General features: G+C 42.2%; 1 protein-coding gene across 1 annotated transcript; it reads left to right on the top strand.

Annotated features, from left to right (window-relative positions):
- Positions 1-124: 124 nt before the first annotated feature.
- LOC308687881 (uncharacterized protein) lies at positions 125-2,945 on the top strand (the record flags this gene model as incomplete). The annotated part of the gene is made up of 11 exons (XM_081360706.1): positions 125-129; positions 185-339; positions 448-569; positions 661-722; positions 907-1,007; positions 1,096-1,147; positions 1,236-1,417; positions 1,610-1,731; positions 1,853-1,914; positions 2,071-2,302; positions 2,492-2,945. The coding sequence occupies 11 exons, from the start codon at positions 125-127 to the stop codon at positions 2,585-2,587; spliced, it is 1,191 nt and encodes a 396-aa protein (XP_081216832.1). The 3' UTR covers positions 2,588-2,945.
- Positions 2,946-18,218: the final 15,273 nt, after the last annotated feature.

Genomic DNA, 18,218 nt, shown 5'->3' with positions numbered 1-18,218 from the left:
TTACCATTTTGTTGTAGAAGTGATCACTACAACAGTGATTCCACAATCAACAACCGGTTCCTCTGTGGCTCCTTCAAACCTAATGTTAGTGTTGACTTACCATTTTGAGAGCTCACTATCATTCATGGAGTACTTTCATTGTAAAGATGTGAAATATATTAAACAAAAGAGGTTATCTTTACAGATCTGGTTCAGCAGTGGTCACGAGCAAGCTGCTGTTCAACTCCTCATCTCCAGTCCCCAGTGAAGCTCTGGTCCTCAGTGCTGTCGACACTCTTCTGAAATCCAGACAGTCACAGCTCAATGAATCAGTGAAGGTGGTGAATGTCACTTATCAAAGTAAGTTTCATCATTTAAGGTCAAAATGTTTTTTAAATGGTATTTAGTCAAACATTCATGAATGGAAATCTTTTTAACCAAAAAAATGACACTTTTCTCTCCAAACAGAAATCTCAGAAACTTCTTATGCTGTCGTCTTTACATTTAACCTCATTAACATCAGCATGCCAGCAGATTCTGATATCAGAGGCAACACCGACCAGAGATTGCAGGATATTATCAATAATGTGGTAAATATATAAAAATGAACACTGTAAATAGATTTAGTTCCAATTCCAATTTTCTACAGAGTTTGATGAATGGTTTGATTTTTTCCTGCAGCTGAACACTCTTCTGAATGAACCTGGGAAACAAGTTTTTGTACCCAAGTCCTCCAATTTCACGTGAGATGCAATCTTACTTCTATCTTGGAATCTAATTATTGATTCATTATGTTCAGTTTTCGATTTCAGGACATTAAAAAAGCAAAACATAAAAATATTTACATTTGCTTGAAAATTTCAATAAATCTGTATAGCACAAATGAATTGAAACTCGTTCTAAACATCTGTTTGATTTTTCCTGCAGGAGCTCTTCAAACCAGATTGATGGCAGGATGGAATACACCTTCCAGGATGGAGATGCCATACAACCAGTGAGCTTCATAAATGAGCTCCATTCACAGATGGGTATGTCAAAACTGACAATGAATTGCTCCACTGACTCCAAATAGTGTAACCGCAAGCATCCTCAACTAATCATTACTTTATTTTACAGTCTTAACGACAGCCACCACTCTGACAACAAGCACAACTATTCCACCGACTTTGTAAGAGCAATTATTCCAGTTTAATTTTCTAAAAGACAGTTGTTGTCTGAATGGTTTTACATTCCTGTTTTTTTATCATCTTTTGCAGGCTTGGGCAGGTGATTATAAACATTACCCTTGTGTTTAGAACACGGGGCACTTTACCAAGTCAGAGTATGGTTCTACAAGTGGCTAACTCTCTGTTAATTGGACTGAAACTAAGAAGTAAACGAGCTCTCACAGCAAAAAGTCTGGATGACCTTGTGAGCTCTGTGAATGTCAGCTATAATGGTGAGTTTACGTTCCTTTGTTGTTGTTGTGAATATATCATTTGTATGCAAAGGGTGTGCATTATGTAGTAAGCTTTTACAGCTTTATTTGAATGAAAATGTTTAAACTAGCACTGCCCTCTAATAATTAATGTGCAATTTTATCATCCACATAACCACACAGCTAATTATTGGTTTGCTTTTTTTCCAAAAGAAATCAACAAAACCTCCTTCTCTCTGAACTTTGGATTTGAAATCAGCAATGTATCCATGTCTGAGAAAGTTGATTTCAGGAATGAAACCTACACAGTGATCGAGACCTATGTAAACACATTTGTAAGTTAGAGACACTTAAAAAAAAAAACTTGCCCTGAAATTAAAATTGCTTTATTTCAATGGCATTAACCACACCATAGTAATAAACAAATTAACCTATGTTTATTTCTACTCTCTTCAGGTGTCCAAGATCCTAAATAAAACAACAACTACTCAGTTTAATTTCGAAAATATCAAATTCAAGTAAGTTCTGGCTCAGTCATTTTTTCCTTTATTTCGAGCAGGAATTCTTAAGAGATCTGCTTATATCAGTGGGTAGCTTTTGGTACATGGATGAGGGAAGATTTCAGTTGATTTCTTTTGTTTCATTTCTCATTGTACATTTGTATCTCTCCACAGGGCTAATTCCAGCGTGATTGAGGCCAATGTTGAGTATGTTTTTTCGGACGATGATATCAACGGTTTTGGCTTGGTCTCCATTTTTCTCGCCACACCTGCTCCAACCACAGTTTACCCTACAGTTATAAACACCACAACTTCAAACAACGGCACAAACGTAGCATGGATTGTGGCGATCATTGTCCCTGTGGCTATTGTCCTCGGGCTTATACCTTGCTGGATTCTCCTTTGCGTAAGTTTTATGATGATAATATCAAATATGTGCATAGGTAGTGAAGTGATTCATGACAGCAGGGATGTGTTATCCATTGATCTGCCTTTAAATGAGGTTTATAATTGTATAGCTGAATAAAAATGTTTTAAAGTGTAAAGTGTTCTCTCTCAGGATGTTAACTCTCATTTTGTCTGTTTATGTCTTTAGTGTTTACTCTGTGGATGCTGTGCAGCAGTCAGAAGACGTTGGCACAGAAGACAGTCGTACAACGTACAGTACAGCACTCGAAACAGCCTCTTCTAGAGATATTCAAGATCAAAACATTGATGCTTAAAAGATACATTATTTGTCCTGTTTTGCTGGGCATACAGGACCTTTGCAACTGTGTTTTTAAAACTGTTATTTATGCTATTTTATTTATTTGAAAATTCTGTCATGTAAAGTGATGATGATCTTGTTTTCCAAATAAACAATTTAGTTGGTCATACATTTAATGTTAAGGGACAAATGCAGAATGTGTTGATCACGTTTTTATTTACACTCCATGTACTTTATCTTCATCTAATATAATATATTGCTCCCTACTAAAAATTGTTCACAAATTCACTGTGAATGTTTTAAACTGTAGTTAAAAAAATAAATAAAAGCAATTGTTCATTATAAGAATGTTGTTGTATCCATCACTGGAATATACGATGCAGAGCTTTACAGGCAATATTTAAAGACAGAAAGGTTATGATGATTATAAAGCATCTTCATCACTGACGCTCATCACACTCCATTTCCTAAATGGGGTGTCAGCCATTTTGTAGTGCCGTCTGACTTCTTTGTTTTAACAGACACATCTGGTAACAAGAGTAAGAACTAGCTAATATTTTTAGAATGTTCTGGGAACATTAGGTTTTGGTTCCCAGAATGTTCCCAGAACATTAATTGTAAATCAGTATATGAGCACACAATTTGTATGTTTGTTGATCCATTGTTTGATTGTTAACATAAGTCATGAATCACATGAATTTCAAAATAGTATTATTAGAATTTAGGAACAGTAGGCCTAATTATAATTTAAAAGGGGTGAGCAGGGCACAACCTAACGCGGGGCTAGTTGTAACACACTTGTTTGAAATACTTCCACATATGAAACAATATAGAGAAAAATAATGAACCAAAATTCCGAAATCTTTGGAAAATATCACTGAACATTTACTTAACCATAGTAAAAGTATATTTTTTAAACTGTTTATCTAAAATGAGACAAATCTGATATTATTTTAATCTTATATCTGTTATTTAACAGTTGAGATAGTTCTTTAAAGGGGCGGTAATGCCCCTTTCACAAGATGTAAAATAAGTTTTTGATGTCCCCAGAGTGTGTATGTGAAGTTTTAGCTCAAAATACCCCAGATATTTTTATATTGCATGTTAAAATTGAACTTTAAGTGTGGTTAGAACTTTGCAATGTTGTTTATGCTCAAACAGCAACATTACACTAACTAATATTAGAATAGAAAAGTGAAATCATATTCAACCACCCCTTTAATGCTGATCTATAGCCGAAAACTCTAGCAGGGTTTAAATCCCAGTTGTGCATGTTGTAACCCTACATTAAAATGTGCCCCTATTAGAACTACGCTATTCTATTCCATACCTTTATGAAAAACCATGAAAAATAAAAATGTTTTGAACTATGTGGCATAGCTGTGTTTTCCAGTGTGTTTGTTGTCAAACTCAGACATTTGTTTATTTGTAATTATAAAAAAAATGCCATTATTTTAGATAAAACAAAAGGCAAGGCAAGGCAAGTGTATTTATATAGCACATTTCATACACAATGGCAATTCAAAAGTGCTTTACATAGAAGAAATTAAAATAATAAAAGAAATAAGAATAATTAAAACAGTTTAGAAAAATAAAATAAAATACAGTACAAACAGTCGGACGAACAGTGGCACAGTGCTCATTCAGTAAATGCACAGCTAAACAGAAGTGTTTTGAGTCTGGATTTGAATGTGACTACTGTAGGAGCACGTCTGATCTCCTCTGGAATCTGGTTCCAGCTGCGGCTGGCATAATAGCTAAAAGCGGACTCGCCATGCTTAGAGTGAACCCTTGGTATTTCTAGCTGATATGATCCAAGTGATCTGAGCGATCTGTTGGGTTTATATTCAGTGAGCATATCTGCAATGTATTGAGGTCCTAGACCATTGAATGATTTATGCCTTGATTGATTGCCAGTGAGGATTCCATTACAATAATCCACCCTGCTGGTGATGAAAGCATGCACAAGTTTCTCTAAGTCTTGTCTGGAAACAAAGCATCTAATTCTTGCAATATTTTTCAGATGATAGTTTGCTGATTTAGTTATTGCTTTGACATGACTACTGAAACTAAGGTCTGACTCTAGTGTCACACCAAGATTCCTAACTTGATGTTTAGTTGTTTGACCCCTAGAGTGAAGGTATGCGTTCACCTTGAGAACTTCATCTTTGTTTCCAAACGCAATGACTTCAGTTTTGTCTTTGTTTAACTGAAGAAAGTTTTGACACATCCAACTGTTGACTTCGTCAATGCATTGGCACAGGGAGTCAATGGGGCTGTAATCGTTAGGCGATAGGGCTAAGTAGAGCTGTGTGTCGTCTGCATAGCTGTGGTAAGCAATTTGGTTCTTTCTCATTATTTGGCTCATTGGGAGCATATACAGGTTGAACAGGAGTGGTGCAAGAATTGAGCCTTGAGGAACTCCGCATGTCATGGATGTCCACTCAGACTTATGGTCACCTATACTCACATAATAACCTCTGCCATCTAAGTATGACCTGAACCATTTTAGGACTATCCCAGAAAGCCCCACCCAGTTTTCCAGCCTGTCAAGAAGTATGTTATGATCAACAGTGTCAAATGCAGCACTGAGGTCGAGTAACACCAGCACCGATAATTTGCCTGAATCAGCATTTAAGCGAATATCGTTTATTATCTTTATGAGCGCTGTCTCTGTGCTGTGGTGCGGTCGGAAACCAGATTGAAAATTGTCAAAGTATCCATTCAAGCTCAAGAATTTGTTCAGCTGATTGAAGACAACTTTTTCAATGATCTTGCCTATGAAAGGAAGATTTGAAATGGGCCTATAGTTGCTTAATATGGTCTTATCCAGATTGCTCTTTTTCAGGAGGGGCTTGACAACTGCAGTTTTCAGGGAGTTTGGAAAACTCCCAGAGAGAAGTGAGGCATTTACCACTTCTAGGAGATCTGCTTCTAAACTGTTTAACACACTTTTGAAAAATGATGTGGGAAGTGTGTCAAGAGCGCAGGTTGAGGTTTGAAGGTGCTGTACAGTTTCTTCCAAAATTTTGCCATCAATTTCTTTGAAATCAGACATAGTAACTACTTTCTCAGGTGGTCTGATCTGTCTGATCCCAGTGCAACTCAAGGATGTGCTGATCACCTTTCTGATATTACTGATTTTCTCAGAGAAGAACGAAGCAAACTCACTGCACTTGTTCACTGAGAGCATTTCACTGGGAATCTGGCTTGGAGGGTTTGTCAGTTTCTCTACAGTAGCAAAAAGAGTGCGTGTGTTGTTTAAATTGCTGTTTATAATATTTGAGAAGAAAGTCTGTCTAGCTTTGCCTAGTTCCATATTGAAAGCATGAAGGCTGTCTTTGTAGATGTTATAATGGACTACAAGTTTAGTCTTCCGCCACATGCGCTCTGCTTTTCTGCATTGTCTTTTCATAGTTTGCACAGCTGTTGAGTTTCTCCAAGGTGCTTTTTGTCTGCCACTCTTCTTCCTGACTTTAACAAGAGCAATATCATCAATTATACCTTTAACTTTTGAGTTATAAGAATCAAGGAGAAAATCAACAGAGTCAGCAGATATGCTTGGTGTCAAGGATATAGCCTTCATAAATAGTACACTAGTGTTCTCATTTAAGCATCTTTTCTTGACAGACACATATTTAGCTTCAATGGCAGGAGAGATCAATATATCAAAGAAAATACAGATATTATCAGACAGTGCTACATCCTTAATAACAATCGATGAAATGTTTAGACCCTTACTGATAAGTAAATCTAGAGTGTGTCCACAATTGTGTGTGGGTCCATGTACATGCTGAGTCAGATCAAAAGTTTTTAGAACAGTTTTGATTTCTTTTGCCATATTGTTTTCTGCATTATCTATGTGAATGTCAAAATCTCCTGCAATGGCAAAACAGTCAAACTCTGAGGTAATTGCTGATAACATTTCTGTAAAGTCCTCAGCAAAGGCTGGGGAGTATTTTGGAGGCCTGTAAATAATGATAAGTAAAATGCGTGGAGCACCTTTCAACACAATACCCAGATATTCGAAAGAAGGGTAATTCCCAAATGATATTTGCTTACATTGATAGATATCTTTAAAAAGAGCAGCTAGACCCCCACCTCTCTTCACAGCTCTGCAGACACTCATAAAAGTAAAGTTAGGGGGGGCTGTTTCATTGAGGACTGTTGCACTGCAGCTGTCTTCTAGCCAGATTTAATTTAGAAGCATAAAATCCAGGTTGTTTGTGGTTATTAAATCGTTGACTAGAAGTGATTTATTTTTAAGTGAACAAATGTTTAAAAGTGCTAACTTAACAGTCTTACTTTTTGTCCCCACATCAATCTTACTTTGACGTGTAATAGGCACCAGATTAGTTAGGTTTGCTGCACGGCTATTGAAGGCCTTAGACTTTCTATCTTGTAATAGAAAAGCAATAGAGAAAGATACAGGCACACTGGGTTCCCGCTTGTTCTGTAAACATTTGTTATCAGAGCGGGGACCCAAAACACATCACTGAGAGCTGGTATCAGTTGTTTTTAGTTCACCTCGAGAGGATGGAGGAGGGTGTGGGCCCTGGCGTTGTGGTAGAGGCCAAAGAGCTCCCACAGGAGGGGGAGGGCGAGCTGGGCCCACAGGCTTTGGTGCGGGTGGTTGCGGGTGCCTGTCGTTTTTTGGTTGGTATCTGGGGGCTTGCAGCAAAAGAGTGGGATAGTCTGGTTCCAGCATACACCAGTTCTTCCATTTTCTGTGAGAAACATAGTAGTGGCGATGCTGGAGAGAGGGATAGCGTATCTGGTGAAAGGGGCTGTTGCTCTGGTGTTATATGAGGTTGTGATATGCTGTCCTTCCCTGGCTGTTTTCCAGGAAGTCGTCCTTGGGTGTTGAATCTTCAAGCAGTTCTGATATGTCTCTCTGTGGGCAGGGCTCAGCTGAGATTGTGTCCGTGAGCAGAGGTTGTTGTGGCGGAGTGGTGTTATCATTGTCCTTGTGTGATATGTCAACCGCATGTCCATTTTGCTGCTGAAGTGAAGTCCCGTTGTCATTCATACTGTGTCCATGTGTGTGTGTGCCGTTCAGATTTAGTGGATTGGCACAAACTGCAGAAGGATGATTGAGGGAGAAGTAGAAATTGTCCTTTAACACTCTTGAACCAAGTTTGTTTGGGTGATGGCCATCCCGATGAAAAAGTTGTCTCTGACTCCAGAAAAGATTGAAATTGTCAATGAAGTTTACTCCTTTTATATTGCAGGTTTTTTGCAGCCATGTATTTAGCCCAAGCAACCGTGAAAACCTGTTTGTTCCTCTTGCTGGGAGTGGTCCACTGATGAATGTTTGAACTTTCAGTCTTTTAAGTGTTTCAAAAAGTTCATTGAAATCCTTCTTAAGGAGTTCTGACTGCTCTTTATGAATATCATTCTTCCCCACATGTATGATGAGTCGATTTGCAGTCTTATGTTTCATCAGAATTTTCTGAAGTTCCCTGTTTACATCAGAAGTTGTTGCTTGTGGAAGGCAGCATGTAGTTGTATCCCTGCCGCTAATGTTTCTGATTATCGAGTCCCCCACTATCAGAGTCCTGTGCTCGGCTGCGCTCTGAGCTGAGTGCCGCTGTCTGCTCGACCTTGAGCGCCAGTTAGCATCAGTGTTAGCCACTGGCCAATTCAGTCTGTGTTCGATCACATTCATCACATTTGGGGATTCCTCATTTACATTCATTAGAACTTCAAATCTGTTCTCAAGATGTATAGGCGGTGGTAGAAGACCAATGTTTGCAATCCTTGTCAGAGCTGTATCTGGGGTAGAGGATGCTACTGCGGCAATATGTGATGCTCGTGACAATCTGATGTCTCGAGTGCCTTTGGGTCTCGCTCCCTGTTTGTGCCATCGATTAGTAAGTCGATCGGCTTGTTTCTCTACCTGTCGAGGAGCACTAGTTTCATGGGACTCACCGGTATGCTGAGGGTGTCCATGACGAAGCTCTGTTGTGTGCTCCGTCTGGTTTGGTGGTCCCGTAAGTAACTTTGTTTCGAGAACTGCAATCCTTTGTAAAAGTCTGTGGCAGTTAGTGCAGCAAGTAGATTCTTGAACCTGAAGAGGCATTTTCTCTCTTATCCGTATGAATGCAGGCAGTTGTGTTTTCCTTTCCCGGAATGTAAGCTGGTCGGGTAAAAGAGTTCTGCGTTTTTGTAGTAATCCAAACTTTGTTGTCTGAGCACTGTGCTGTTTGCTGAAGTTAAAATTAGATGATAAAAGGAAATAAAATATAAAATATAGGAGATAAAATGTAAAAGCGATAGAGCAAAGCGCGGAGCAGTGAGCAAGAGCGTCCGAACAGTAGCTGAGCAGGAAGTACTTTTGTGGTAATACTTTATAATAACTGCATGCTATTAATCATTAGTTAAGCATTAGTAAACAGTTAATTTGTCATTTATAAAGCATTAATAGACATTAATAAGCAGTTTATAAATACAGTTATAAATGCTTTGTTCTTGATTTATAAGCATATCTATAATGTGTTTAATTACGGTGACGCATTGCTGCCACATACATATTATTTTTTCCCCCCAATTATGTCGTAATAACGATATCTTATGTCGTTTTAACGACATCTTTTCTCGTAATAACGAGATCTTATGTCGTTTTAACGACATCTTTTCTCGTAATAACGAGATCTTAGAAACGACATCTTTTTTGCCCTTATAAGGACATGTGTCATGTACAAAATATGCCTTTATCCACATACAATTGAAAGCCTATCGCGCCTTTATCACACATTCAAAAAGCTTAAGCAAATAGTAGCAGCCCTCAATCATGCAAAATTAATCAATGAGGCCCTTTTTAAAATTATATTTTATATAGGCTAAGTTTTTTTTAATATGATATATTATATAGGCCTAATAAGATTTATTTTTGTTAATAGGCTATATATTCATTACCTAGAGATATAATTAAACAAAAAGTATTCAAAACACATCTAACAGAACATAGCCTGAGTTGTTTATTTTTTTTACAACATTGTGTTCTTATTTGGGTTTAATTAACGGAATGTCAATCTTCGTCTTTATAAGAAGATACAATAAAATACAAAAATCTTCAAGATGTATAATGGATTGTCACCTTATAAACAGTCCTTTTTTAATGGAATAATACACCCTTATAATAAAGAAAACGCTTCAGTTATAAAGAATATGAACGCAATGCATTTAATTATACATTAAGCGTTTTCCTTCCCTTTAATATAAAGAAAATAGGTGTCTCTTTACGTGTCCCCCACCTATGGGGTATGTTGTCACATTTCACTTCCATTCTTTCCATTCCATTCCATTCTTTCGGGGTAGGCTATATCAAGAAACAAAGTATACACTGAACCACATAATTGTACATGATGTGTGAGATTAATGTGGGAACAAATAAATACTCTGAGTCTGAACCCTAAGTAGGTTTACACAAACTTAATAGGCTAAGTCAAAAAAGCGTTAGGTTGTGCCCCGCTATCCCCTGCGAAGGTTAGAATATAACGTTCTTGTTTGCTTCCCAAAATAATAACAAAACAATGATCAAATTGTAATGATAAAACGATGCTGATAAAATGATAATTTCGCATTCTCTTTTTCAGTTTATGAGTTTACTTTTTTGAAAAATAAATCGTTGGTAAATATTTTTCACATGGCAGGAGCCATTACCCGTGTCGATTAAAAGTGCTTTATTTTCTTTTATTTTCTCTCTTTCTTTTTTTTTTTTTGGAGTGCAATGGCAGTCTGGAGGACACGAGACCGTGCTGGGTTAAACTTTTTTCGTCTTTGAAAAAAGAAGAAGAAAAAAAAGAAAGTAAAGGAAGCTAGAGAGAGAGAGAGAGAGAGAGAGAGAGAGAGAGAGAGAGAGAGAGAGAGATGGAGAGAGAGAGAGAGAGAGAGAGAGAGAGAGAGAGAGAGAGAGAGAGAGAGAGCACTTAAGGAGAGAGTAATACAATAAAAAATTAGAAAATTACAAGAACTAAACTAAAATTCTATTACTCACTTAAAGCCCAATTTAAACCGCTCCCTGCAACTCACGCCGTAGCTACGTCATAGGCTTTGTGTAGCACGCGAACCCTTGGGCGTCCCCTGACGTGCACCTCTCCAAAAATGTAACAATGCTACGCGGACGCAAGCGCTGTGATTGGTCTGTTTGAACCGCTCCCTTTGGTTTCACATGCTCCCTCTACATGTGTAATTGCGCGTCAACGTGGACAACAACGCAGGAGTATGAAAACCAATGCGTAGCCTACAGCGTAGAGGCGCAGGTCTGACGCAGCGGCACAAGTAGTAAATCAGCCTTTAGCCCTAGTCAAATTAAATCATATTTGAATGCAAGAGGGCCGTCTGGTGGTTCGGCGGCCCTACACAACTTGCCTACTATGCTTATAGGGAGGACCGGCTCTGTCTCTCTCTAGTCTATATTGTGTTATATCACCTGTTAATCTGTGCATGCGTCGCGTCTGAACGTGTTGTTTGTATTTGGAGCTCCATCGATTTGATTCATAATCCGTGATTTTTCTCTTTAAACTCACTTACAATGAACATTTTCTACTTTTCCTCACTGAGAAGCACTGCTGCTCAAACCTCATAGTTCCAACGTGGACTGTTTAGCACATGCGTCTCAAGCCGATTTGTGACCCAACACTGGACCGGTAACCCTGTGGGTCACGGCTGAGCGCGTCTTCTTTACACTCACTTACAAACGAACATTTTCTCGCCTATCGTGCGTCTACATTACACCCGTACCACTAAAAAGACGGATTATATCCAAGACTTCAGTCATAAATTAGTATTAATATTGATAGCATCACTGGTAGCGTCGTTGCTAACTTACTGCCCATCTGTTAAAGGTGAACTAAGTAACTTTTTTACCTTAACTGAACAGCTTCGGAGTCATTGGAATGGTTATATTACTTATTTCGGGTTGAATGGTGGTCGTTTCGCACCCCCCTGGTGCCCGTGAGCGGAAAATTCGCACTTGCAACTTTGAGACGGCGGGCCGCCGGCAGCCGCGGCAGGAAGTATCGCGTGATATCAGGTCTCGCGATGTAAACAATTGCTTTACGGCCAAAAGAAATCTGCTCAAATACTGTCATTATTGCGCTCCCTCATGCTGTCCGAACCCAAAGGAAGAAGACGTTTTAAAGAATGTCCCATCTGCTTTGATGTCGTTGATCTGCTAGCCTCTGGTGTCTGAGAATCACCAAAGAGTTTTTACAACAGTGTTGTCAAATATCTATTCCGAAGCTGTGGGGGGAGCTCTAGAGAGAAACCTGCGAGCAAAAAGCGAGAATACAGCGAAGAAATCCCGAAGCTACTGAGTGCTGCTTTAAAATGGCGAATATATCAGATGTATGTTGTCTACCTTCTGGTGCAGGTGAAGACTCACTCGAGCTGCACGCGGTGCTGTCTGAGCTGGAAGCTGTCGAGAAGCAGATCCGCGACCTTTTAGAGAGACAAGCCGAGCTGATAGACCGGCGTTTATCTCTTGAATCAGCACGCGCCGATGCATCGATTAGAGACCGGCATTTACTCTTGAAACATCACGCGCCGATGCACACAAATCATCGACTAGCATTAGTAATCGGCTGACCCCGACCTCATCTACTCCGTGCGTTTCTCAGCATTGCTCCCGAGCACCCAGGTCACGATCAGTCATGGTTTCCTTCACTCCGGCTCCGACACACCACCACGAAGCCTGGGTGGTTCCGCAGCGGAAGACGCGAGCCAGGACCAGAGCAAGAATCTCTCCGCCCCCTCCCGGTTTTCGAGATCTCTACCCAGAACCGCTTCTCCCCTCTTCGCGAAACGGAACGCAATGCTGTCATCATCGGCGATTCCATCGTCCGGCACGTCCACGCTACGTTAGGTAAAATTAAGGTACGCAGTCACTGCTCTCCTGGTGCTCGTGTTTTCGATATCACTGCGCGGGTACCCGAGATCTTGAACGGTGACGAGTGTGTCGGAGCCGTCGTGTTGAAAGCGGGAGTGACCGACATTAGGCTGCGCCAGATGGAGGTTCTGAAGAAAGACTTCAGGAGCCTGATTGAAACGGTACGCAGCACATCGCCTGAAATAACGATCATTGTGTCAGGACCGCTTCCCACGAACCGACAAGGGCATGAAAAGTTCAGTAGATTATTCACGCTAAATGAATGGTTAATGTCATGGTGCACTGAGCAGAAACTGCTCATTGTAAATAATTGGAATCTGTTTTGGGAGCGTCCTAGGCTTTTCCGCGCTGATGGCTTACACCCAAGTAGAATCGGAGCAGATCTTCTGTCTGATAACATCTCCAAGACGTTAAATACCGTTTGACTAGTAACCAAAAGTCCAAATTACAGTCTCTGCTGCACCAACTTAATTGATATAAATATTAGTGTAGAACATTGCATAGAAACTGTGTCTATTCCTCGTTTAGAGAGATCAAATAATAAATCTACTGCAGTATATAGAAAAAATCTAATTGTTATTAAAACAGAAAATCTCGCTATTAGTGAACAAAATTTCTAAAGCTAGGTCTTCTAAACATTAGATCACTCACACCTAAGGCAGTTATTGTAAATGAAATAGTCACAGATAATAGCATCAATGTACTTTACCTTACTGAAACCTGGCTTAAACCAAATGATTATTTGTTGCACCCATTAAATTAAAAAAGGTCAGAGAGAAAAGTAAAGCACCATGGTACAACAATACTACGCATGTTCTAAAGAGAGAAACCCGTAATTTAGAGCGTAAATGGAAACAAACTAATTTAGAGGTCTTTAGAATCCCGTGGAAAGACAGTAGCTGTGTCTTTGTCAGTTTTCGTCTTTATTTTTTTTGTTGTACTTTTAGGGATTTTTTTTTCCTTTCTTTTGTGTGCACCTGTACATATACTTCACTGTGGATGGTCTTCTTATTTGCACTGTAAATAAATTCCACCTTGCACGAAGTGCTTCTGCGAGTGCGCCATCCTTTTACATCCATACACGGACTCACATTTCTCCCCGAAGACGGGCTGGTAGGCTCGTCTTCATCACATTTGGTGGCAGCGGTGGGATGGCGACTCGCAAGACAGCGCCGAGAGGTAGAAAACCCAGGGCGGGTTTACAATCCACAGAGAAGGCAGCATCAGAGGAGGAGGAGACCTGGAATTCTGGTGAGAATACGGAGGATGAGGAGGGAGCCACGAGTCTTCCCAGAATCTCACCAAAGTCCAGTCCACAACCAACCAAGTCAATCACTCCTGACGCTACAGCTGACGAGGGTATGGTGTCCCTGATGCGCAGATTTCTCAACACTCAAGAGCAGAGAGAGGAGCGATATCTGCAGGAGCTCCGCGGTCTTCGTGAGTCCAACGTGCAGTCGATTCGTCCAGCTGAGACCTCACTTGACGTGGAAAGCGAACGAATGGAGCTACCAACGCCAGCACCGAAGGTATCCACAAGACACAGACCAGCCTATTTCCAAGACTCCCTGAATGCCGCAGCACCGAGAGAGCCAAGACAGTGGGCTGATCCGAAGATGCCGAGCTTCCAGGAGGGGGAAGACATCAAGAATTATCTTCGGCGGTTCGAGCGTCTGGCCAGGACCTGGAGGTGGCCTGAGGAGGAGTGGAGCTACCGTCTGGTTCCGTTGCTGACAGGGCGAGCATTGGAAGCATACCTGGCAATGGATGAGGAGGAAGCTGAGGTCTACATTGATCTGAGGGAAGCACTGCTGGAGAAATTCAATATATCTCCTGAGACCTACCGCCAGCGCTTCCGATCGTCTACAGTCCCAGCTGCAGAGTCGCCAACAGAGACTTACCACTGGCTAAAGAATCTGTACAAGTGGTGGGTTCGACCGGAGGAGCACTCCAAAGAGGAGATCGGAGAGGCCATCATCCTGGAGCAGGTTCTTCGGGTGCTACCCTACAATGCACGCACCTGGGTGAGAGAGCACGAGCCGAGGTCAGGACTGGCGGCAGCAAAGTTGGCTCAGCAGTACCTGAATGCTCATCGCGGCGGTCTTCGCACTCAACCACTCAAAGGTACTGTACGTGGTGTTTCACATAACACTGGGGCTGAAAGGGGTCGTGTGAAACTAGCTGACCAGGCACAAGGTCCAAAGTCAACAGCCAAAGACTTGCTTTGCTTTTACTGCCAGCAGCCGGGCCACAAAGCAGCTGTGTGTCCCGCTCGCAAAGCAAAGCTTACAGGGTTTTGTTATGTGCCTAGAGAAGGGGACTGTGATTTTGACTCTGTGGGGGAGGGTCAGAATGTATATGATGTGACTGCTAACGGACATGCCCTAAAAGCACTCTTGGACACTGGAAGTTCTCTGTCAATGTTGAAATCATGCTTTGTAAATAATGTCAATTATGTGAACACTACCTCTGTTCAATGTGTGCATGGGGATGTAAAGCAGTATCCCCGAGCTGAGATAATGGTAGAGGTACAGGAACAAATGTACTTGCTTAATGTTGCCATAGTGGACAATTTACCAGCTGATATGATTCTAGGAAGAGACTTGCCAGTGTTATATGAACTCTTGCAACCCACCATCAAGGACTCTGAACATTCTTTTGCCACTGCCACAGTGAATTTGTCATGTCCTGCTCTCACTCGAGCTCAAGCCAGGGCAGGTCTGCAGCCACTGCCAGACTTGGATGGTAGTCTGTTGCAGGGCGGGACCAAAGGCCCTAAAAAGTCACGGCGCCAAAGGCGGCTCGCAAAGTACCTGGGTACCTCAGCCTCTGAAGCCTCGGTGGAGGGCCTTAATGGCTGGAAGGTCCGAGGGAACATAGCACAACTCCAAAGGGAAGATGAAACTTTAAAGCCCTTATTTGTCAAAGCTGAGTGTGGAAAGAATTTGAATCTGTGCAAAGAAGAATATGTAGTGATGAATGGTGTGTTGTATGTGCGAACGAATGATGTGACTCGTCTGATTGTACCATTTTGTTGTCGTTATCTTGTTCTGCACCTTGCACACACTGTTCCATGGGCTGGCCACCTAGGACAACAGAAAACATATGCACGTATTAGCTCACGCTTTTACTGGCCCACACTATACACTGATGTACAAACGCACTGCAACACATGTGCTATCTGCCAAAAGACGGGTGCTGTATCCCAGCGGGGCAGAGCACCCCTGCAACCCCTCCCTGTCATCTCTGCACCTTTTAGGCGGATCGCCATGGACATTGTGGGACCATTGGAAAAGAGCAGTGCTGGACATCGCTACATCCTGGTAGTCAACAACTACGCCACAAGGTATCCTGAGGCCTTCCCACTCCGTTCTATCACCACAACGAAGATCATCCATGCCCTGGTTTAACTCTTCTCCAGAGTTGGCATATCTGAGGAGATCCTGACTGACCAGGGTACAAACTTTACCTCACGACTGATGGGGCAGGTGAACAAGAAGTTGGGCATAAAAGCCATCCGAACCACTCCATCTCACCCTCAGATGGACGGTCTGGTGGAGAGGTTCAACCAAACCCTCAAGAACATGTTGCGGAAGTTCATTGCGGACACAGGACGAGATTGGGACAAGTGGCTACCGTTTGTTCTCTTTGCTTTTGAGAGGTACCCCAAGCATCAACAGGATTTTCACCGTTTGAACTCCTCTACGGATGGCAGGTACAAGGACCCCTGGACCTGTTGAAGAAAGGCTGGGAGGAGGAACCTGCATCCAAGATGGAGGAGAAAGTTGGCATCGTGCAGTATGTGCTAGAGATGTGAGATCGCCTGGAGCAGTACAGAGAACAAGCCAAAGAGAACCTACAGGAAAAACAACGAGCACAGAAAAGATGGTATGACCAACACGCCAGGCTACGACAATTCCAACCGGGGCAGAAGGTATTAATCCTGTTGCCAACTTCGAATTGCAAGCTACTGGCTAAATGGCAAGGACCATACAGCGTCGTCCGCAAAATGGGGCCAGTCACATATGAAGTTCATCATCCGGACAAGGGCAAGACTAGGCAGCCCTACCACGTGAACCTACTAAAGAAGTGGAAGGAGCCACCCGGTAAGGGACCCGAAACATCTCTTCTGGTGAGGAAGGTGGAGGTGGAAGAGGAATCAGAGGATGCAAAGAGGCAGCCGTCTGTGGTGAATCTATCGCACCTAGAAGACTCCAAGAGGAAAGAGCTGCAGCACCTCCTGAGCCAGTTTCCCGCTTTGTTCCGTCAGAGGCCTGGACGGACTGAGCAAACCCAACATACCATCCACCTTTCTGATCCCACACCATTACGCCAACATCCTTACCGGGTGCCTGAGAGGCTGGTGGAACCCTTAAAGGAAGAGATCAAGGTGATGAAGGAGCTAGGAGTGATAGAACCTTCAACGAGCTGTGTGAGTGGGCAAAATGTGAGTGGGCAAAGCAAGAGGCAAACTACCTTGGGTATCACCTGGGCAACGGACAACTGAGACCACAGATTGACAAGGTGGAGGCAATCCAAAGGAGCCCACAACCAAAGACCAAGAAAGAAGTGAGGTCATTCTTAGGACTGGTGGGCTGGTACAGGAGATTTGTACCAAACTTTGCCTCCATTGCGGTCCCCCTTACCAACCTGTTGTCAAAACTAGTGAATAATCCTATTCCATGGACCGATGACTGCGAGAAAGCTTTCACAATGCTAAAAGACAAGATGTGCTCCAGCCCAGTCCTGCAGAGTCCAGACTTTTCTCAGAGGTTCCTAGTGCAAGTAGACGCGTCCGCAACCGGGATTGGTGCGGTCCTTGCCCAGGGAAGCGCTGGAGAAGAGAGACCAGTTGTTTACCTCAGCCGTAAGCTACTGCCCCGGGAAACTAGATATTCGGCGATATTGGTCCCTGGACAGCTTACGCTACTACCTCCTTGGTCGAGAGTTCGATCTAGAAACCGACCACCGCGCCCTAACCTGGATTCAGTCCATGAAGGACCACAATGCCAGAGTCACACGGTGGTACCTCGCCCTGCAGCCATACTGCTTCAAGATACGGCACCGCCCGGGCAGACACAACGTGGTAGCCGACTACCTGTCCAGGTTTCCGGCCAGTATGCGGCTAGGAGAGGGGGAAGGTGATGTGATAAAGTCACATTAGCTGCTACCGCTGGGGAAGCAGCACTGGCACACACACATACACGCATATATACGCACATACATACTGACCTCATTCATCAACATCTCGTTCCTCCCTACCATAGCACCTGGACATTTATCCATTTCTCCAATCTCCCTTCCATATTCATTCCCCGGTCATTTCATACACTTACATTGCACTGTCTGGTTGTTTCGTCCGTATTGTTTGTCTGTGTGGGCGTAGTCAGTCTTCCAGCGCCGAACTGAACGATCAAGCGGCAGCCGTTTATGACGTCATGGCGGGGTCGCGTCGGCGCATCGAAACCGGAAGCTGACGAAACCATTGTCTAGTGTGAATAGGGGTGTACTCAAATGGTAAAATTATGTGTTAAGTGTAGTATGTGTGAATGTATTATGTTTTATTTGGGTATATGTGTATTATAAATATATTATTAATATATTATTAATATATATAATATATTGGGAATGGATAATCAAATAGATGAAGTATTTGTATGTTTATTAATTGTTATATGTTTCGGGGATTGGTTTGGCCCAAAAAGGGGCGGGGCTTGGCCTATT

This window comes from Scardinius erythrophthalmus (assembly GCF_964197995.2).
Source record: "Scardinius erythrophthalmus genome assembly, chromosome: 3".
Classification (NCBI taxonomy): domain Eukaryota; kingdom Metazoa; phylum Chordata; class Actinopteri; order Cypriniformes; family Leuciscidae; genus Scardinius; species Scardinius erythrophthalmus.
This window is presented reverse-complemented; position numbering and strand designations above follow the sequence as displayed.